General features: G+C 42.2%; 1 protein-coding gene across 2 annotated transcripts in view; it reads left to right on the forward strand.

Moving 5' to 3' along the window:
- Window positions 1–2,024: 2,024 nt before the first annotated feature.
- The window catches only part of LOC123349450 (hepatocyte nuclear factor 4-beta-like), a 41,642-nt gene continuing 20,700 nt past the window's right edge, over window positions 2,025–22,966 (forward strand). Inside the window, exons 1-3 of one of the 2 annotated variants that reach the window (XM_044987552.1) lie at window positions 2,025–2,295; window positions 10,175–10,346; window positions 13,831–13,925. In XM_044987552.1, coding sequence (XP_044843487.1) covers window positions 2,181–2,295; window positions 10,175–10,346; window positions 13,831–13,925 — 382 coding nt within the window. In that variant the 5' untranslated portion in view covers window positions 2,025–2,180. The remainder of the gene's footprint in view (window positions 2,296–10,174; window positions 10,347–13,830; window positions 13,926–22,966) is intronic. The other variant, XM_044987553.1, reaches the window with a different exon arrangement.

The raw sequence follows: 22,966 nt of genomic DNA on the forward strand, positions 1-22,966 counted from the left end.
TTAATTATCCCCTGGCACAAGACTAGTGATATCGACTCCAGCGTCCTGCCCAAATTCTGGATTGGTTAATTACATCTGCCTAACTTACAAGTCCTCTGTAAAAAGTGACAAAGAGTCCTGTGGCACCTTATAGACTAACAGACGTATTGGAGCATGAGCTTTCGTGAGTGAATACCCACTTGCATCTGACGAACTGGGTATTCACTGACGAAGTGGGAATTCACCCATGAAAGCTCATGCTCCAGTACGTCTGTTAGTCTATAAGGTGCCACAGGACTCTTTGTCGCTTTTTACAGATCCAGACTAACACTGCTACCCCTCTGATACTTGGACTCCTCTGTAGTTTCAACTGGGAGCCGGGCTCATCTTCACTCCCATTCTAAACTGAGCTGTCTACTGTAAAATAGTTGCCATGGTTACCTCAGAGCTGGCAGTACTTCAGTGGTGGGTCAAGTTCCATATATGCAATTCTACACAACATCTCCTGATCCTGATCTTTTTATACTGGCAACATTTCTGTTGCTGATGGCAGGCTTAGGGCTATAATTTGTGGGACAGCAGGTAAGCATTTGGATGCAAGTTGCAATTAGAAATGGACAAAATGCCTAATATAGTCAATGAACTTAATCCTTTCTTCTGTTTGCAAGTTATCCATGAACAGACTTAGATTATTATGAATTTGCTCATTGTTCAAATGTTTTATATGAACAGCTCTCCCAGTCTTAGGTTTGTTTGCAAACTATTTGCATCCATGACACTTCTTCATGGCTTGCGTTTCGTTATTCCTGGTGTGTGATTGGTCAACTAAATCTTGCATAGCGTTGTTTGTAATATCTAATGGGATAAATGAAACTTTTATTAAAAAGGAAGGGGGGAAATTAAGGTGATTTCAAGCTTTCTGGTCAGACTAGATGATCATAATGGTCCCTTCTGACCTTAAAGTCTATGAGTCTATGACTTCTGGCGTGACTCTTTATGCAAATACATATGTGCATGAGTATTTGCAAGACTTCATTTTTTGCAAACATCCTTTCAAACAAGAATAAATCACCTCCATGAATATTTATGTTTGGGACGGAAGGATGGTTAAATGGTTTGGGCACTAGCCTGGGACTTGTGAGACCCACGGTCAAATCGCTGCTGCTGTGGATTTCCTGTGTGACCTTGGGCAAGTCACATAGGTGCAAATCCTCAAAAGTATTTAAATATCTCACTTGCATTGAAATCGATGGGAATTAGGCAACTAACTACCTTTTGAGGATCTGGGCCTTAGCCTCTCTGTCTCAGTTCCCCATCTGTCAACTGTAGCATCTATAAAAGGTTCCTTCCTATCTCACAGGGGTGATGTGAGTATAAATACATGAAAGACTGTATGGCACTGCTCAGATACTGTGGTAATGGGGGCTATCTAAACACCTTAACTAGAATGTTTGTGGCAAACAGCTAAAACAGGTTGTGAATATCACAGACGTGACTTTGTGGGAGGGGGTGCGGGGGGGGCAGTTCGAAGGAAAGTCTGAGAGTCCCATTTGTTTCTTTTTTATTTATTTTGCAGTAGTCACCTGTCTAGAGAGGTTTGAAAGCTCATTGAAGTCAATGGAAGTTTTTTCATTGGCTTCACTGAGTTTTGGATTAGGCAGCAAGTACTACACACATGTGAAGCCTTATGTGTTCTGGCCATCTGTGGGACTGATTCTCATCCCCCCACCTGCCACTGGTTCAAGTGACTCCACCTGGCATTTTTACAAGGGCAGATGGCAAATGGCAGAGAAAAGTATCATTGAAGTGACCCAAGTGCTAAGTGACATGACCCAGAGCTTTGTCCTGAAAGAACAGTTCAGTGTGTGAACGCCTCACTGCTACACTTTTCAAAATGTTTACACAGGGATTGCCATAAACCACATGGTGTTGAACCGAGGATGCAATCCAAGCTGATTTAGCCCAGGCCTTATCTGCGTACAGGACACAGACACGCAGGTAGAGAGAGAGAGAGAGAGAGAGGTAAAGACTGGCCCTCTTCCCCTCCAGCCTTCTCTTGGCACTGGGAGGGGACTGTGGGGGAGCTAGGTAATGATTTGTCACTCCAAGGTCTTGGGGTTGTCTCTCTTTGCAAAGGAAACCTTGGCCATGATTGACAGCAGGGCTGTTTTGGCCTGTTCCGTTGCTGTTGACAAGTAATAATGAAGCTTTGTCAAGCCATAATGGATATGGATATGCCAGATTATGTCGAATCCCTGGACTCCTCTTACACCATGCTGGAGTTTGAAAACCTGCGGGTGCTGCCAACTAACACGGGTGAGATTTCTGCTCAATTCCTCTTAAGTAACCCCGGTTACCTTTGCGAAAAAGTCGAACGCCTAGAAAAGATAGATAGAAGGTGCAGGGCAAAGGGTGGAAGGTGTAATATTTAAGGCAAGGAACTATCCGCCTTTGTTGTGGCTATGGTTGTGTTCAGGCCAGAGTACGATCGTTCCCTTCAAAACTGAAATGCATGGGGTTGTTTTTTCTTCATTTATTCAGCCCCCTAGTGAGCTAGGTATGATGCAAATAAAGACCCTGCCCAGAAGAGCTTGCAGTCTCTTATGAACAGTTTCAATATCTCTGGTGCTCTGTAATATGCATTCTGTTTTATATCTAAGGAGCAGTGAAATTACCGGTACTTCGCACACAAAGAAAAAATTGTTCTCCTAAAATGACATAGACACAAATGTATGGCGATACTTCTGGGAAAAAAGACAAGTGTATATAAACATGGTTTGAGCAATTTAATCCTTATAAGCACCATCTATGTTGTTACTCATAAAATACTCTGTGAGCTGGGGTCACTTATTCAAAGGGTTTTAGCTAGTAAGGTAAATATCCAAATGTTCTGATCACCTACCTGGGAATTACAGCTCATTTACTAAGCTTGACCCAAGTCTTTTCAACACACAAGGAACATGGCTGTAATGTGTGCTTGACCCTAGCAAATATCTGCCTTGTCCAGAGAACTCCAGGAAAGTTGCAAAGTGGCATTTGGGACTGGAGCATTCAGAAGTTTGTTTGATGTCATTTTAAATAGTAAACGCTCTTCTAGAAACACTAGTCATCCATCGCCTGAAATGTGAGGTGAAGGACATTGTAAATTATGCAGTGTAAGGCCAACATCATAAATAAAATTGGGAATAGTCCAGCCTGCCGGGATAGTCTAAGTAAGTGAAATGTCAAGAGGTTTAGTCTAGTTAAGATTAATTTCTTACTGCATCACTTATACTTGCTCATTAGTGGTTTCATCAAAAGGAAATCAAGAACAACAGCTTTCAAAATGTGTTTTGCCAGCAACTCAAAATTATTATGCAAGCTTATGTGGGACACAAAGGATTTCAGAGCTTATGTTCAAAAGAAAATGAAAAGGCCCAAAGAAAATTAGAATTGTAAACTGATCTCAAGAAAAGTTCATCCTTTGGAAAAGGAGTTTTGAAAAATTTGGCAGCTCAAAATTGAGTATATCAGATTTCATGTTATTTTCACTGAGCGGTTTTCATGCAATACTATGTCTTCAGTAAACATGTTTTGCCCTGGCACTCGCTTCTTGAACAACAAGATACATTTTTTATCCATTGCACAAATTGTCCCCAAATCCAATGTAACTGTGACATAAAACCCTATATTGTTGTGGTGTTTCATTAGGTGAAAATTACAGGCTCAGTTTTTTCTAAAGGCGAAGGCTATCTAGGATGGTATTGGACTATTTGCGTTATTGTTAATAAGTAACTGGCTCTCTCGGGAACTAGCTGTTTTGAAATTAGCTTGTTTGTCTTTGGTAAGTAGCCTCTTCTACTGTTTGTAAGAATAGTTTTAAAAAGAGAGGTGAAATCTCTATGCATGAAAATGTATTCTAAACCAACAGCGTTCAGGATGCATGACTTCCCAATCTGTTTTAGCAATATTTTTACAAAGTATTAAAATAGAGAAATATTCTCATTTTAGAGAGTGTTTATAAAAAAACAGAATTAGTTCAAATTAAATCTATATACATTTTTTAGGACCCTAGTTTGCCCCACTGAAACCAATGGAAATTTGGCTCTAGACTTTAGTAGGAGCAGGAGCAGGTCTTCAATATATATATTCTAATGAATTTAGGGCCTTATTCTGCATTTACAAAATTCTGATCATCTTTACACTGGTATAAATCCAGTGACTTCAGTGGAGTTATTCCTGATTTACCTCAATGAGAGCAGAATCAGGCTCTTAAACTTCTTTCTAAAATCTAAAAATCACTTAATGAAATTGAATGGCAGCAAATATAAAATGGAGAACAAGAAATTCTTGGTCTTTTTGTGATTTATAATTAACCTGTGGAACTCACTACTGCAAGATATTATAGAAGCCAATAGTGATTACGGGTTTATTTTAAAATATAAGTAAGATATAAAGCTATATTTAAAAATTGAATGTGTAATTATACTTACCTTTTTTTGAAAAAAAAAATCCTAGCTAAGGGCTCTCAGTCCTCAAATTTCAAGGCATAAAATGATCGTGAGGGTGTTAGTCGAAATGTTTCCTTAACATTTTAAATCATCATAGTTTTGTGTTTGTATAATTACGGTAGCTATGGATAAAAGATTATGTTCAAAGAAGCTCAGTGAAATTGTCAGTTCTTCTGGGTGAAGCTAGTGGAATTGGACACTTGTCAAATACTGTGGCAATATCAGAAGCACCTCTTGAAATTTGACTTTCCCGTAAAATCAGTATTTCCTTTATACAGCTTATCAACGATAAGTTGCACCCACAAACTAATAATAAATGGGCAATAAGTTAAGCGGAGCTAGCTAGCCAAATGGTGAGTATATGTAATGAAAAATTTCAAAGGAAATGAGCATTTTTCATTTATTTCAAAGATTTACATGATTTTTAATGAACAATTTCAAAATTAAATATTTGGAATTTTTTCAATAATTGTATTTTTTTATTTTCAAATTTTGTCTATTTCAGATAGAAAGAATGGCCAAAAAAAAAAAGAGGGAAAATCAATGTTAGTCTTTTCTTTCCTTTATACCGTGTTATTAACTGGAGAAATATTCCTGCTTGGTCCAATCCTGTTTTATTTTATCTTGGCTACAATTGCATCTGTCTTGTTACTTAGTCCTTTATGTGGTGCTCATCACATATTTCGTCACAGATATCATTTCCCTGTAAATTTACATTAATCACTTGGCCAATTGCAGTATAAATAAAGCTCCTGTCTTTGGTGATTCCTTTACCTACCATTGCATTGAACTGCTAAACTGAGTCTGAAGAGTTTAACGTGACCCTTTTAAAAACTCATTCTCAGCCAAGCTGCAATCTGACCCTTGTACAGTCATAGTTAAGGACAAGTCCAGCTAATAAAGATAATTCTAAAGCAATAAGAAATGTTCTGCCAGTCAGAGGGTGTGAATGCCTGAATATTCCACAAGGTAGCAAGCATGCTGATAGCTCTCTGATAGGTCAGTTACTGTGTGAGTTTAGGAACAGTTAATCTAGGTTGGTTTTGATTTTGATCTTTAAAATACCTCAGATTGGTGAGGGTTGCCAAACTGATTTATAATGTATTTGAATTGTATCAGAGCGACGTTTCAAAGTAGACTCCAATCCTGCCTCTGAATTTGCATGCTGCCATTTTGGAGCTGGCAATGCCACTCACATTTTTGTGTCCTCCCCAAATTTAGATTTACAAACAAAAACTGAAAATCTGGCACATTTAAATCCAGTTTTAGTGCATTCAAAATTGGTAACTAAACACTATATGAACCCCATATGCCCCTTTTGCTATATCACTTTAGGTGCATAAGCAGTTTTTAAAAATGAGGACTTAGAGCCTTCCATCCATGCCCCAGACTGACCTATTATATCTTTGCAGTAATCTATCATCCCTCTGCAGATATCCACTAAAGACTTTATCATTACTGGAAGTAGATCTGAAAAGCAAAATTCAGATCTGAAGTGAATTCTGAGCCCTAGTCCAAATTTTGAGACATTCAAATCTTGGGTGTTGATTAAGGCCCATTTTCTCTTCTTATTTATTGTTTGTATTGCAGTAGTATCTAGTGGACTCCCCCAAGATCAGGGCCCCAGTCTAAATAAACAAAACAAAAAGGTTGGAGAGGAAAGAGAGATGGCTGTCCAAGGGCAAGTGGCAGTTCAATAGCTAAGCCGAGAATTAAACCCAGGTAGCATAAATTTTACAAGGAGCGGAGCGGTAGCTGAGTGGTTAAGGCACTCGACTGCAATCACAGCAGTCGTGGATTCGTTTTGCTCAGTCTCACCCTGAAAAGTTACCGCCTGCTCACCCAGCTGCAGAATGGCTACCTGTTCCATAAGGTTAGGGAAGTTAAAGGTGGTTAGACATGATGGTAGCTGCATCAGCCCGTTGTGTACTGTGGGCTGCGGAAACAGACATGCCTAATCATGTCAGCATGGTGAGCCATATCAGACAGACTTTGCTCTTCAGTCTCAACCACAAGACCACCCTTTCTCTCATTTGCTGTAATTGCATAATTTCATTTCAGCCATGCTATGCTATGCTTATACATAGTATATACCAGAGATAATTTCTGGTCTCCCGTCTAGATCTGAACTTTCCTCAGTTTGACAGAGGTTTTCATATAATTTTTAGCTATCAGGCTAGGCTACAGATTCCCAGATTTTAGGTTGATGATACATCACTTCTGAAACTCAGGCAAGTCTTGGATTTCAAGAGTAATTTTTCTGCCAGAGAATTTTGGCAGCAAATATGCCTCAGTGATACTCCCAGGGAGTAGATTGATATTTTCACTGCAATGACAATTCTATTCTGTCCAGAAACCATCCAGGACTAAGATCAACTTTTCAGACTGTATCTAATGACTGGTCTCTATTGGAAAGAATGCCATCAGATGCATCCTTCTAGCTAAAGACCAACAGACGTCTCACAAGAAAAGTTTTAGGAAAGATTCTGTTTAAAGGCAGTTCTGTTATATTATGGAGACGAGCAACTGTAACTGTTACACAATGCTGTGTTTTTATGTTGGATTAAGTATGTGTCCTCTAGAGACTATATATCTCTGTCTTTCTTAGAAGAGCTCAGTCCACCCCCAAATTTTGTGTAGGTTGGAAATCCAGACCCAACGTTTGCAACTTAAGCACGTGTCTAGCGACATTTTCATGAAAACAGGATTTTTGTTATTCATTTGCTCTTCCTTATTCGGAGTCAGTCAGTAGTTTGTGACAGGGGTATAAATAGTGATTTGACATTTGTACACACACTGGCTGAGCTGCTAACTACTGCCAACCATATCACTATCATCTTCTGAAAAGGACACGTCATTGCACACGGTGGCCTGGACTTTGGACTGATTTACGCTGCATTGGGTTAATGAATCTTGGCCTAATTTTACAACTATACAATCCCATTGAAGTCAGTGACATTTTCATGGGTGTAAATTAGGGCAGAATTTGGTCCTTAACTTCAAAGAGATCAAGAGACTCCTATGATGCACTATGGTGTCTCAGCCACAGGGAGAGACTGTGGTGCATCATGGGAGGTGTAGTCTGGCCAGAACTGGGTCCATAGAGGAGGACGGAGAACCCAAAACTATAACTCCGACTAGGCAGATGCAGAGATTAATGCCAACTTGAAACAAAATGAAATGTTTAATTTTCATTTTCCCCATGGAACATTCTCCCAATTGATCTTTTCTCACAGAAAATTTTGATGAAACCTCTTCTGATAAGAAAATGTTTCATTCAAATGTTTTCGACCGGCTCTAATGATCGTCAACATTGTGGGTGTACTTAGCTACAATGAGCTACCAGTGCGTTAATAAAGGGCCAGATTATGCCCCACTTATTCACTGAGTAATGCCTTGCTCACTGAAAATCAGTGGGACTGCCGCTGAGGTGAGCTACTACTTGGTGTGAGAAAGGCTAGCAGAACTAGGTCCCAAAAGTCTGAAACTGAAGCCTGCAGCCTTTGCTCAAGCAAAACTCCCATTGACTTAGGACCAGATAGGGAAACCCTCACTGATGTTGTGAGCAGTTACTCACCGAGCGACTTCAACATAATGACTCTTGTGCGTAAGAGCTCTCCTGGGTTTCACAGTCTGGCCCTTTGCTGGGATATTTGCCCATAAGAACTGGGCTCTATTGAAAAATGAAAAGACCACTGGATCCAAATTCTGTCCCGAGTTGCCTTAGCCCATCGCCACTGAAGTCAACGTGGGCTGCATAGGTGTAACTGAGAGAACTGAGCTCCTTATTTATCATTTTTGTGGTGCAATTTTTTTTCACTGGAACTCGAAATCAAATAACCAATAAGACTTTGTTCATTGTGGCCAGGATATGTTTGCTCAGAAAAGAAATAGGTGGATCAAGAAGCTGCAGCTGATATTGACACAATACAGTACACTGGAGATATTGTTCCAGTAGAATTCATTCTATACTTAACCCTCACTAATGTAAGGCTGGCAAGATCAGTGTAAACTTGGGTTATCTGCTGCCTACGGGCTTTAACTCGTGAGATATTGAGCACCAAAGGCCTGACCACTCATCACTCATTGACATTGGAGAAAGCCGGGGGCACTGCACCTCATAGAATTTGAAAAGTAGCAAATTGTGATTCCTGCACATACTATTGGCTAAGAATTCTGCACTTATTATTATTAATTGTTATTTATTTATTTTATTATGCTGCCTTTTGTCCCCTATCCCATACGTATGGCTTACTTGTTTGCCTCATCCACCTGTTACACCTTGTCATTTAGTTTATGAGCATTTGGGGGCCAGGGCTGTCACTTTTTATGTTTGTACAATGCCTAGCACATTGGAACCCTGACCGGCTTGCTCACTAGACACTACCACGATAATAATAATCATTAATCATTAACGAAGATGTCACGAAAGCTGGTAGACATTTTTTGGTTGAAAAAGTATCTTCCACAAAAATATAGTGTTTCATCAAAAACAAATGTCACTTTTTGGGTAAAAATGTTTGGTTTTAGAAAACCGAAGACTTAGGTTTTCATGGGAAAAAAACTTTTTTTTTCATGTGAAATTTTGATGAAAATGAAATGAAGCAAATTTCTTTTTGAAGTTTCCCTTCTAAAACAATTGGCATTTTCTGACCACCTCGGCGGGCCACCCATTCTAACTGGGAAGAACATTCTCAGAGTTTTAATTCTGAGTATCCTTCGGTGTCCTGTGTTACCTCTTCCTGTTTGGGCTTGCTATTCTCTCTTGGGTTTTCTCTCTCTCAACATGATCTAAATGGAGGTTTCCCCACTATCAGTTTGATCCTGGGAAGTGCTGAATGCCCTCCTATCCTATTGACTTTGATGATGATCTCATGACATCACAGAGTCAGGCCCTATATACTGAAAAGCATGGTCCTGACTAATGCTAACACAAACCTTCCACCTGGGCACCCCTGAAGAAGCGATCTGCATCATCTGGCTCTTTTCAAAAGTGTCTCATTTCCAAACTGCACCCACAATTATAAGGATTCAGAGGAAGTCTGGTCCTGTGGTTAAAGTCAGTGAAGAATTTTTAAAAATGTGTAACTTGTAAGGGCCAAATTTTCAGAGTGGTGTCAATTTCATCCTCTAAAACTTATGCCTGCAAGTCTTGGGAGTGCATGAGATGTGGATTCTTAATGTTAGGTATCTAACTGCCTAACTTACACACCCAAACAGCTCCCATTAAAGTCCACGGAAAGACATTCATTAACCTTGATGGGGGGGAGGGATAGCTCAGTGGTTTGAGTATTGGCCTGTTAAACCCAGAATTGTGAGTTTAATCCTTTAGAGGGCCACATAGGGATCTGGGGCAAAATCAGTACTTGGCCCTGCTAGTGAAGATGGGGGGCTGGATTCAATGACCTTTCAGGGTCCCTTTCAGTTCCACGAGAGGGGTATATCTCCATGTATTATTATTTATTATAAGGCAGGGGTAGATGTGGCTTCTGGGCTTGTTGGAAGAAATTTAGAAGTTAGTACTTCCAGGGTCCTGAAAATGGTATGGGTTCCCCATCTGCCTAGAAGCAATGGTGTAGGGATGGTGTGTGTACACATGTTTAGGGCAGAGGGCAAGGGTGTACAATTATGTGCATATTTTGATGCTTTCATTTCACCCTGGTTCCTGCTGAAAAGGCCTAACTGACTCTGTGTCCGGTCTGCAGAAGCCATACCAGCAGAGTCGACAAATGCCAGCCTGCTTGCCAATGGCATCAGCTCCTTGTGCTCCATCTGCGGGGATCGTGCCACTGGGAAACATTACGGGGCTTCCAGCTGCGATGGCTGCAAAGGGTTCTTCAGAAGAAGTGTCCGCAAGAACCATGTCTATTCGTGCAGGTATTAAACACTTCTGGGCTTTGACATTGTGAGCGCTTTGGGGCACAGACCATCTCTTACTATGCCTCTGTACAGTGCCTGGCACAATGGGGCCTCTATGTCAGTTTGGGCCACAGGCAGTACTGTAATATGCATAATAAGAATGAAATCTGTTTTTCTGAGGACAGGATTGGGAGCCGGGAATTCCTAAATTCTAATTCCATCTCTGACCTTGATTCCTTCTGTTACCTGAAATAATCCACCTGATGTTTCTGTTTCTCACTTTCCCCACCTGTAAAATAGGGGACAATTATATCCCCGGCAGGGCTGCCCGGGGGGGGGGGGGGGGGAGGGGCAAGTGGGGCAATTTGCCCTGGGCCCTGCAGGGGCCCCCACAAGAGTTTTGGGGAGCCCTGGAGCGGGGTCCTTCACTTGCTCCGGGGGCCCCGGAAAACTCTCGTGGGGCCCGGGCCCCCGGAGCTTCTTCCGCTCTGGGTCTTCGGTGGCGGGAGGTCCTTCCGCCCCGGGACCTGCCACTGAAGTACCGGATCTTCGGCGGCAATTCGTCAGTGGGGGCCCCCCGCCGCCGAAGACCCCAGGCCCCCTGAATTCTCTGGGTGGCCCTGATCCCCAGGGAACTTGTGAGGATTGGTTAATGTATGTAAACACTAAGTACTATTATCAGGTTCTCACTGGGTGACCCAACGATCTTAGCAAATGCCCTAGTGGCAGGAAGCCAAAGCTCCACAGCCTGGTTTCCAAACAGGGGGATTATTGCACTTTCTCTACGTTAATTACAATTTAAATCTGCAGGTCTCCAAAGCCTGCCCCCCTCTCTTTTTTCATTTTGTTTTTTAAAAACATATGAAGGCTTGCGTATTGCTATACATTGATTATTGTACAAAAATGGGGCAGTTATGATTCATCTACATTCTGGCATGCAGAAGTATACTCAGGAGGAGTATTTGCCAGGAATGGGCCATAAATTATACAGCAGTTTATCTTGGTTGACCTTAGAAAGATGATGTTTACTTAAAAGAAGGGGGGAAAAGTATAGAGGATTATTCATATAGAACTGGAACTTGAGAAGTTTCATTCTGCTGCAGCGATATTCCTCAGTTAAAGAAGTTCCAAACTTGTAAAACACTTGCCTCCCTGTTTGTTTTAGATGAACCTGCATATAAGGCACTTATCACTCCAGAATACTCCATCCACAGAAGACAATGGGTTTGATAGATTGCACTTCCCCCCATCAAATATATTTAATACCAGCAGGACAATGGAAATCTCTTCAGATTTCTCAGAGCTGCTGCTCCCGTCTTCCCAAGAGTAAAGTAGTTATTTCGCTGTATTATCCCTTTAGAATCCATGAATCACAGTGTGATACTTAGCATCTTAGGGAAGAGCTTCTGGTTCAAATCCAACTCAATGACAAGCACCCTCCAAGCATCCTCTGAATCGCTATTTGGGCCATTCTGTCCTTAGCTGAGCTCAGAGCAACATTGTTTATCACAGATGTCAATTCCTCAGAGTCAATTCCTGGGTTGTTAATCAGGCTCTGTGCCATTCTGTGAAACCACCCCAGATTTTACAATGGATGTTTTCTGACCATACAGGAGCACAGCTTTTTCCCATGGTAGATTCATGCTCCATTGTTCTCACTTTTTAAAAATTGTCATGTGTACTTACTGCTCGTGAAACATACCAGGTTGTGGTTTCTGGAGGCTGAAAATGCTTTGACTAGCCACAGGTACAGCAGGGGTGGCCTGGATTCACATTGCCCTGTCAATGTGTGTCAAGCATAAACTAGGCCTGCTTGAAAATTTTTCATCAAAACTGCTTTTTTGACAGGAAATTGGGTTTTCCACTAACTAAAAAATTTCAATGACAAACTAAATGCCTGAAAAATGAAAAGCTTTTGGTTTCCAGTAAAAAAAAACAAAAAAAAAACCCAACCACACATTTTGACCAAACCCCAGTATTTCTATTCTTAAAGGCATCACAGTGCCACGTGAGAGTTGTCACTGGAGGAGTTTTACCCTTCGTCTGAGGCCTGTGGGTGTGGGTCACTTGCTAGGATTATTTGGGTATATCTCACTTAATCATTTCCCTGCCATTGTGGGCCTCAGGCATTAGGTGTACCTCGGTCCCTCCTATTCATTGCCTGTGGCACTTAATATTGTCTGTGTCTCCTGTGGGCTGTAATACTGTGGTCTAATTTCAATTGTTCGGTTTAGTGTGCAGGTGTTGGAGGCCTGACTTTCCTGTATTTTATAGACTAGACGATCTCATGGTCCCTTCTGGCCTTAAACTCTATGACTCCCTGATTCCCATTCTCCCATATGGGCAGGGCTCCCTGGCGAGACTATATCTCCCTTGGTGCACTATGGGAAGGAACTCCTAGCACATACTTCTTCCCGTCACCAAGACCATCTATAGACAAGACAGAACAATGGACATGGTAAAAGACAGTCCCCAGCCTGCAGAGCTTTTATTTTTGCCAAAATTTTCAGCAGAAGAAAAACCTGTTCTATTATACCATATAAAAGAAAACGTTGACACACAGAGTTGCTTCAAAAAGGAAAACTTGAAACATTCCATTCCAAAAAAGTCGAAACGGAACATCTCAACCTTATCAGAAAGCTTAATTCCATTTCCCGCCGCAATGAAATTTTGTCAAAATCATCACATTTTCACTAAACATTTCACTTTCCATGCATTTCGATGCACTTTCAGCATTTTCGAAGCCCTCTGCCCACCTCCCCCACCCAAATACCGTGCGGTCATAAAATTTCTGACCAGCACTACCTACGATAGAAGTCGCGTTCCATGTAGGAATGATGGCGTTCCTGTTGCGCTTTAATTTCAGGCTATAATTCTGTGGTAGAGAGAGTGGCTGCCTTCCCCTTCTATACTGATTGTAGCTCAATAACTCAAATTTTCAACCCACTGCCCTGTTTACTTATGGTCCAGTGGCTAGGACAGTAGCCTAGGAGTCTGCTAGAGGCGAAGCAGCTTGCCAGAGGTCACTGTTTCCCCTCTCACTCATTGTCTGTCTGCCTTGTCTACTTAGGGCAAGTCTACACTACAGCCTAAGTCAATATAATTTATGTTGCTCAGGGGTGTGAAAAAGTCCCATTTCCCCCTCCGCCCAAAACGATGCAAGTTTTGTGCTGTCCACAGCGGCGCTATGTCTCCCGCCGACGTAGCTTCTGCTTCTTGCTGAGGTGGAGTAATTATGCCAAGAGGAAAGCACTCTCCCATTAGCATAGTGTCTTCATCAGATGCACTACAGCAGCACAGATGCATTGGTGCAGCTGCATCAATGTCGCACTGTAGTGTAGGCTCGCCCTTAGATTGTAAACTCTTCAGGACAGGGGCTGTATTTCACTACAGCTTGAAGAACAATGAGATTCTGATCTTGTCCGGGGCTTCTAAGTGCTACTGTAATACACCTAATAATAATTTACAGGACTTTCCTCAACGTTTGCCCTGCTCTCTTCAGGTTCAGCAGACAGTGCGTGATAGACAAAGACAAGAGAAACCAGTGCAGGTACTGCCGGCTGAAGAAGTGTTTCAGGGCCGGGATGAAGAAAGAAGGTAGGTGCTGTAAGGTTTTGTGTCCTCTGTCATTTCAAAGCTATGTGCTGTCTCCCACCCTATCCCTGCAGCAGTAAATGTCACAATCGCATTTCCATTTACAGAGCAGAAGCAGATGGTTCCCCATGAATCAGTGAGCACTTTATTGCTCTCATGCTGCAGAAAGCCCATTATTTTTTTTAGCAGCTGGGGGGAGGGATAGCTCAGTGGTTTGAGCATTGGCCTGCTAAATCCAGCTGGGGTTGTGAGCTCAATCCTTGAGGGGGCCATTTAGGGATCTGGGGCAAAAATCAGTCAGGGACAGTTCTTGGTCCTGTTGGAAGGCAGGGGACTGGACTGGACTGGACTCAATGACCATCCCTTCCAGTTCTATGAGATAGGTATATCTCCATTTAAAAAAAAAGAATTTAAAGCAGAAAGTCCATTTAGTATCTATTTTTCTAAATGCGTGTTTAGACCCTTTGCTTCTTTCCAGTTAATTCACTGTACAGTACAATGAATTAACTGTACATATGAACTTTGTAGGGCATCCTCCATAACACACTACAGTGGGAGTGTAGCCCTATGGTCAAGGAAAGATCTTGCGAAGCACAGGGTACTTGGATTTTATCCCTGGTTGTACTGTGTGACTTTGGGCAAGGCATTTCCACACCGGAGCCTCTATTTCCCATTCCAACCTTTTGTCAAGACTAAAGTCTCCTCAGGGCAGGGATTCTCTTCCTCTGCATCTACCACAATGTGGCTCTCTTTAGGACTGGGTGGGAAACAGTTTTCTTATCCCAAGAGAATTGCTGACATTTCAAACATTTTCACATTCCAAATCGGGATAAAGAATAAAAATCTTGAAAATGTTCGTGAACCAAAAATCTGAAAAATAAAATAGAAAAAGAATTGTTTTGGGTCAATCAAAATGTTTCATTTCTGATAATTATTTTGAAACATTTCATTATGATTTTAAACATTTTTCCTTTAATTTTTTTTAAGATTAATTTCCAAAAAGTTTAGAAACAAAAAGCCATTTTGACTCAAAAAAAAAGAAAAAAAAAGGAAAAAAAGAAACTTCCTGGTTCAATATTGTTGACTGTATTGTTTTAGCTCTTTTGGTCCTAGGATATTAGACAGACAAGGTGGGTGACATCAGACCACCAGTGGACAAACACTTTTCACAAGACAATCACCCCATATATGATCTCTGTCCTGCTCAAAGGAAACCTGCACAACACCTTCAAAAGATGAGTCTGGGAGTTAAAATTCACAGGTTTGCTAGACACTCAAATTCATGGTCTTCATAAAGACACTAGATTTATATGTTTTAGAGGGTTAGTCTGTATCAGCAAAAAGAACAGGAGTCCTTGTGGCACCTTAGAGGCTAACACATTTATTTGGGCATAAGCTTTCATGGGCTAAAATCCACTTCATCCAATGAAGCCCACAAAAGCTTATGCCCAAATAAATGTATTAGTCTCTAAGGTGCCACGAGTACCCCTGTTCTTTTTACTAGATTTATAGTTTATTACACCAATTTGTACCCCTCAAATCCCCCTTTTTGTCCTATGACTGCAGAGGCGTTAATTGGCCACTTCACCTTGAATGGTCTCCTGCAATATGTGTTAACTACTTATGCTAGATAACCTGTTCCATCCTGGCTTTAGCTGTGATCTTCTCAGAAGTGGAAAAGAGTTCTGAATAGCTTGAAAGCTTATCTCTTTCACCCACAGATGTTGTTTCAATAGAAGATATTACCTTGCCCACCTTGTCTCTCTGGTTCAAGATTGTCCAGACTGGGATGTTTCAACAATTATGAAACCATTTTAACCAAAATAGTCTTGAGTCTGGTGTTTCGTCAAACCTGACACTGTTTCATGAAGAGTTTTGCTTTCAATGAATCAGCATTTTCCGACAAAAATACTTGCCTGATTCAGAGGAGTGTTTTGAGATTTAATTGACTGATGAGCTGGTGGTCCCTTTTGGTCTATAACTATGACTCTATGATTGTGATACTAGCCCTGTATTAACCTGGAATCAGGAGAGCTGGAGAATCATAGAATCATAGGTCTGGAAGGGACCTCAAGAGGTCATCCAGTCCAGACACCTGCCCTCATGGCAGGACTAAGTATTATCTAATATAGGTCCAGGACTGCTCCTGTTTATGTGCAGCACCAACATGTCCCTCACAGCTCTCACAACAATTAGGTCTTGATCATGCTCCCATTGAAATTGCTGGTGAAGCTGCTATTGACTTTCTTGGAACAGGACGAAGGCCCTCATTAATATTGCTGTCATGCTCGGCCTCTGTTTGGAGACTGTCCATTTAACTCCAGCTTGTTCTATCAAATATTATCAGATGCACTCTGACACATTTCCAACCGGTTCACAAGTGAAGAGATAACTGGGGAATTGTGATGTGACTAAGCAGCATCAGTTGGCAGGAAAGACCTTTGTACCAAAATGCTGTCATAGATTAGGAAAATGCTTCAGCCGAGATGCTGCTTGAAAGCCTTGAACAGCTACTTTACCTGAGTTACACTATGAAAAACACTGCCTTGCTATTTACTATGGTATCTCCGGCACCTGATCATCTATCACCTGCTTGATGGGACATTGCTGGTGATACTTCTGTACCTAGATTGTAAGCTATTGGGCAAGGGCTACTTTTAGCTCTGATTGATTCCACTCTCATTTTGACCGGGTTCTTTGCCTGCCCACACACTGAATACATGTGAAATCTCAGGCTCTTTGGTTGGGCAGCTGAAGTAAAATATCATGTTCTTTATCAACTATCTTAAGAGTGAATAATCTGTACCAGGGTTTCTCAAACAGGGGTCGCCGCTTGTGTAGGGAAAGCCCCTGGCGGGCTGGGCCAGTTTGTTTACCTGCCCCGTCTGCAGGTCCGGCCGATCGCGGCTCCCACTGGCCCGGACCTGCGGACGGGGCAGGTAAACAAACCGGCCCGGCTCTCCGGGGGTTTTCCCTACACAAGCGGCGACCCCTGTTTGAGAAACTCTGATCTATGCCGATACATTAAGAACATTGGGTGAAATCCTGGCTTCACTGATCTCAGTGGGAATTTTGCTATTGACTTCAGTGGAGCCAGGACTTTACCCACTGAGATCAAATTTCTTGCCAGACTTTTGACTGTGTCTTCCCTGGACAAAATGAGTGTGCTAAAAGTTGGCATAGGAATTGTTTTGTGGTAGGAAGCAGCAAGAATGCCAACTGTTTTATTTTTAGAGAACAGTGAACATAATGTTTGAAAAAAAGATTCCTTCAATAAAATATAACTTAAATGTTAGCATATAGTGGATGGGGTGGTTACATGTTTCATGGCCTGGAAATATTGAAATCTAGTTGATCAGCACTATTACTTGGTTTGTAGCTTCATTTTTAAAAACAGATTTTAAAATAACGGTTGTAAAACTTTGGCTTACTCATTTAATATTGACTGCAGCTTGGTGACTCTCTCTAAGTTCCATATAATCAAATTCTTTAAAGTTCAACTTATGAGAACACTGCTGATTTTGTGATTTTTATTTTTATTTTGCAAACCGGTAGGAAATATTTTGATGCACCTAGAGCAGTTTCTTGATTGACTGCACACCATACTGAATGCAAAAAGTGTGCATCATTTTCTTGCCCGGTGGTGTGCACAAAAATTCAAATCTAGTTCTTGTCTCTGAATAATTCTAGGTAATATTCAGCTTTATGAAGAAGCATTAGAAAAACTTGTCTTCTGATTGTTCAATAGCTATGGTGATAGTGGAATCATTTGTGCATTGCCCTTTGGTCACATTCACCCAGTATATCACCATAACACACTGAGACAGTTAGATACAACTCTGTGGAATTTGGCATGCTCTTCATCACTATATTTTAGCAAGCTTATTTGTAATAGCAACCAGGCTTTCCAGGATGTGGCAATAGCACCGTCTTCTTACAGTACATGGAAGAGATCTGAGATATTTATTATTCAGACTCAGAACGTGCCTTGGGTGTGGTATTACAAGGCTGTGTCATCATCACTACAGAGTATGATCACCACTGCCACACCTACTGCTGAATATGTTCAGGTGCAATCCTGGAAACTTTGTGTTCCTAAAATGTTTTCATCTTGACGAAACTCATCAATAACCTGGCATGTTGGGTCTGGAGTACAATAATAGAGCTGGGTGGGAACTGTTTTTTCCATCCTGCAAAACATTTTTGAGTTCAGAATTTTTTCCCTGTCTAAAATCAGACATAAAAGTCAAAATCTCAAAAATATTCATGAACCAACACATACATCTATTTTCTTTGGTTTGGGTCAATTGAAATGTTTAGTTTTAATAATTTCAAGATGTTTTTTGTTTATCTGTAATGTGGCGAGGGGATGACTCACCTCTGCGGCGCCTCCTGCTGGTCATCCAGGGAATTAGCTCTTCCAGTGCTGAGTGCCCTCTGCAGGCCAGTGTCTCGCCTGCCGCTGACCCCAGTGCCCCCTCTATGTCAGGGTTCTGCCTGGCAGTAACCCACACTCTGGGTCTCCCCATCCAGGGGAACCCCCAACCCTCTATCACCACCTTGCCTCAGTGGCTACTGCCAGTCACCATCTAGCCCCTACTCCCTGGGGCGGACTTCAGTCTATAAACCACTCATCATCAGCAAGGGGGGTTGGACCAGCTGCCTCTGCCTATCTCTGGGCTGCCTCTCTGCAGCCCCGTTACCCCTTTGTGGGCCCTTAACTAGGCCTGCAGCCTGGGGCTTTGCTAGGCTGGAGCTCCCCAGCTCCCTCTGCCCTTTCCCAGCACTGCTCCACCCTAGGTACTCTCCTCAGCTTCCCAGGCAGCCAGGTCCTTCTCTGTCACAAAGCTAGAGAGAATGCCTTTTTCAGTCTCTGGACCTCAGCCCTCTGATAGGGCCAGCTGTGGCCTGATTGGGGCGTGGCCTCACCTGTGGCTGCTTCCCCCAACCAGCCTAGCATTTCTCCGCCACAGCCCTCTGCAGGGCTGCTTTAACCCCCTCAGGGCAGGAGCGGGGTAACCACCCCGCTACATGTAAAATGTAATGAGTGTTTGATTTCAACTTTTTCTGGACTAATTAGATTAAATTTTTAATTTAAAAGTCATTTCAAACCACAAAAACTGGAATTTGACATTTTAAAAATGTCAACATGAAATATTCTGAAAATTTCAAAACGGTATTTCTTGACATTTTAGCAAGTTGAGAAATTCATCAAACCCAATCTTATTTCCCAGGCAGATCTGGTTTTGACAAACTGGAATTTGGGATTTAGGGAACCAGGATGTTGTTATCCAAACTGGCATTTGCCAGAGCCTAAGGCTGCCACCTATTTTTGTGAAAAGTGTCATTGGATTTCTGATCTTGGATTTACATCTCATCTGAAAGATGCCCAAAATGAGTGTATACTTCAAACGAAAGAATTTGGCTTAAAGAATTAATAAATGGTAAAAGTCTCATTGACATCAAACAGAGCAAAATTAGGCCAAAATTGAGCACTTCTGAAAATTCTACTGTAGAATCTCTGACAATAGAGCACTATTTTAAAAACCTGTATAATATTAAGTACATTTTAATAACACACTTTAATGACCATAGAGTAAGCAGCATCTGAAATTGTGGGGCAAAGGCACTGGGATATAACCATTTTTCCTTACCTTTAACCGTCCTTTTGTTGTTTCCTAATTGTTCACTTTTTATTTAACGGGCCTTTAACCCTGAAGAAGAGTCTACCTCTTCTGTTAATTTTGATTCCTGAGAGCTGGGGCTGTGAACGTGTTACTGAGCGGTTTGGGAGAGATTACAAGTTTCAAGTCATTCAAGGAACTGATGTGGGAGTCTAGAAGGTGACCAGACATTCTCAGGTTGCTGGATGAACTGGCTTAGGAGAATGCAGCAGGATATATAGGTTGGTTAGTTGAAAGGGATGGTTAGTTGAAAGGCATTCAATATTCTTAGCTCATTGGTAGAATTGGCTGGAGATAACAGAATGTGATTAGAAGTTTTCAGGCTGCAGATCGAAGTGACAGAGAGAAGAATAGAGCGTGCTTAGAGGTTCTCAGGACACTAGTTGAATGTTTGTAGTGGAGAATTGCTCTGAGGTTGCTGACAGAGGGAAAGAGTTCTTTGGTCACTGGTGGAATTTACACAGGAGAATGGGATGTGATTAGGTGTTGAGATCAAATGAATATATATTATTATTGTTATTCACTTCAATTTCTTTTTCTAGGCAGGTATCCAGGGCTTTTTTGCTTAGTGGTTCAAAACATTCATAACTTGGTTCTTAGCTGTAGTTTTCAAATCTTTTCTGCCTGATTTTGAAACAAGTTCAGATTCTATGGCCATAATTTGGCTCCCACAAGTAACTGCAGATACAACCAAATGCATTCATGTGTCTTCTATACCCCACTGTACTCAGAAAGCAGGCAGTTACATGGATAGTGCAGTTTAGTTGCAGGTGCAAAACTACATGTACAACATCAGAAGTTGGGTTCAGGCCTTTTGAAAAATCAGACTCTTCTCCTCAGCCCAAGCAACAGAAAGGGTCAATTTGTTACTGTGGATCAGAAGATTGTGAAAGCTCTGTGCTCACCAGATGTCACCAGATCTCCTTGCCAGATTCATTATTGTGTAACTCATAATTGTCAATCTGCACACACACGCACACGCACTTGCCTCAGGACCTCCAGTTGGCTTATTGAGATCATTCCAAGAATGGCAATGCTAAATGAGGACACTGACTGTTATAGAACAATTAACTTGGATGGATGGTTATTAAACGGGAGGTTTTGCCTAAACTTCTGTGGAAAGTGATGGGTTTGCTGCTGCTGAGGTGGAATCAATGTTGACACTTTTATTTATTGGCTTTCAGGTTGGTGCACACTCATGACTCATGTATTCTGTTCCCCGTTCTAGTCTGTGTGGCAATGGAGCAAGGACAGAAAGGTTTGGTAAATAGAGTCTGTTTACTGTAATTCCTCTACATGGATGATGAGCACAGCACTATTTATTCAGGAGCCCAAAAGGTGCAGTGCTTTGCAATCTGCCTGGGCTCTGATTGGCCAGCATGTTCAATGTGCTCCTGATGGAAGAAAGTTCCAGGCTGGCTCTAACGATTTACTCTCTCTCTTCTGTGTCAGATGGAGAACGTATTTAGTTTGATTTGTGCTTTCCTCCGTCAGGATAGTTCAAACATGCCAGGTTGGTTGTAGTTATAACAAATTCCCTGTTTGTCTCTTCAGGGACACAGGCTTAAGCAGTAATCAGAGACCCAAGGCAAGGTTCCTTCCCTCCCTCCTCATTATAGAAAAGTTCTGGACGTACCCTTCCTTTCACCACCCAGCAGCTGCGGCCATCAGAAGGTTGGCTTCTCTTTCTGCTGTGTCTGCAGCAGTGACTTCCATTCCAGACAGCACTGTGTGCACTGATGGACTCTGATAGGGGCAAGCATAGGTGGCAGAGCTCTTTTGGATGGGTAGTGGGCTAAGGAAACCCAAATGAGACTACAGCTTTGCCCATTCCCCAATGCACGATTCCTTTGTTCTTTGGCTGTAAAATAAGAGTTGTCTATTCCACCCTATCACTTCACCTGTGGGTTGGTTGATATTATAATTGCAGGGTGATCGACCGGGATTAATGAGAGAGGCTAGTAAAGGCTGACAGGAAGTGAAGCTTTCACAGGATGAGTGTGACAACGTGGGTTCAGACACTAACAAGACACAATATAGAGACCTCACCCCATATTCCTGCTCGGCTGTTAGAGTCAGCACAGGTTGGTCTGCTGCAGTGTCAGTCATTATATTAATCAGGAACGGTCTGGGGCAGGCATTGTTCAACCACCAGGCCTGAGCTGTGGAATTCCCCTTGGGGGCCTTGAGGGAATTGCATTTCTCATTGAGGTCAGGAGGTCTGTCTATGACTCAGCTGAGGTCTCTCTTCACGTCTGCTCTGCTCTTATGCTTTTTCCATTCCTCTAGCCGGTTGGGAAATGATTACAGCTGGTCAGAGTTATTTTGATGAAAGGCTTTTTTGTGGAAAGGTGGCGTTTCAATGGCAACGAAAGCTACTCGACAAAGGCTATTCAGCACATTAGTGGCAGATCTAGAAATGGAACCCAGATCTCCTGCCTCAGGTATTCTGAGCCTCAGGTATTCTGCTGCCCTCTGCAAATAACGCCAAACATAGATCCCTACAGGTAAAGGATGTTCCTCCACGCTACCAACACTGACCTCTACCCGGAAAATCTCAGTGCACATAGACCAGTAACATCCCCTCATGGCCCTAGTCCTGTGACTATGGGCTTGTCTACACAGTGACTTAGTGCACAGCAAGCCAGGGTGTGAATCCACAGCATAAGAGCGTGTCATGTTTTAGTCACAGTGTGGATGCTGCTATAGACGGATGTCAACACACGCTAGGGAACTTTGTATGGGCTGTAGCAGGCTCCACACAGTGACTTCCGGTACATCAATACAGCAAGATAAAACTTGCGGCAATAAGTCTGAGGCTAGGTCAATGGACTCTGGCTTGTGGTACGGGGCTAAAACTAACAGTGTAGATATTCAGACTCAGGCTGGAGACCCTCCCCCTCGCCAACTTTCAGAGCCTGGGCTCAAATCCAAGCCCAAACGTCCACACTGCAATCAGTTGACCTGGGCTCTGTAACTGGCTGCCACAGGCTGTTTTTTGCTGTGTAGATGTACCCTTCATGCCCAGCAGGCTAGTGTGTTGTGGAGTCACATTCTGGCTTGCCACACATTCAACTGCTCTGTAGGCAAGCCCTTAGGAACTCACCCCAGAGAGGACAATTCGATGCAATTTCAGGTTTTGCCAATATTTGAAACGTGTCTTGAGCAACTATTCAAGAGGCAATTAAATTTGTGGTCTTGGAGTACCTGAGTCTTGCCCTAACTGTTGAACAAACGTCTCCTGGAAACAGTAGGATACAGGTGGCTGTGGGATAGTGCATTGGATTTGGCCCTTTGTACAACGCTGCCCACTCCAATGCAAATTCCAAGCATGATGTTTGGGTTGCTGGGGCCATCCAT

Source organism: Mauremys mutica, chromosome 14, assembly GCF_020497125.1.
Source record: "Mauremys mutica isolate MM-2020 ecotype Southern chromosome 14, ASM2049712v1, whole genome shotgun sequence".
NCBI lineage: Eukaryota > Metazoa > Chordata > Testudines > Geoemydidae > Mauremys > Mauremys mutica.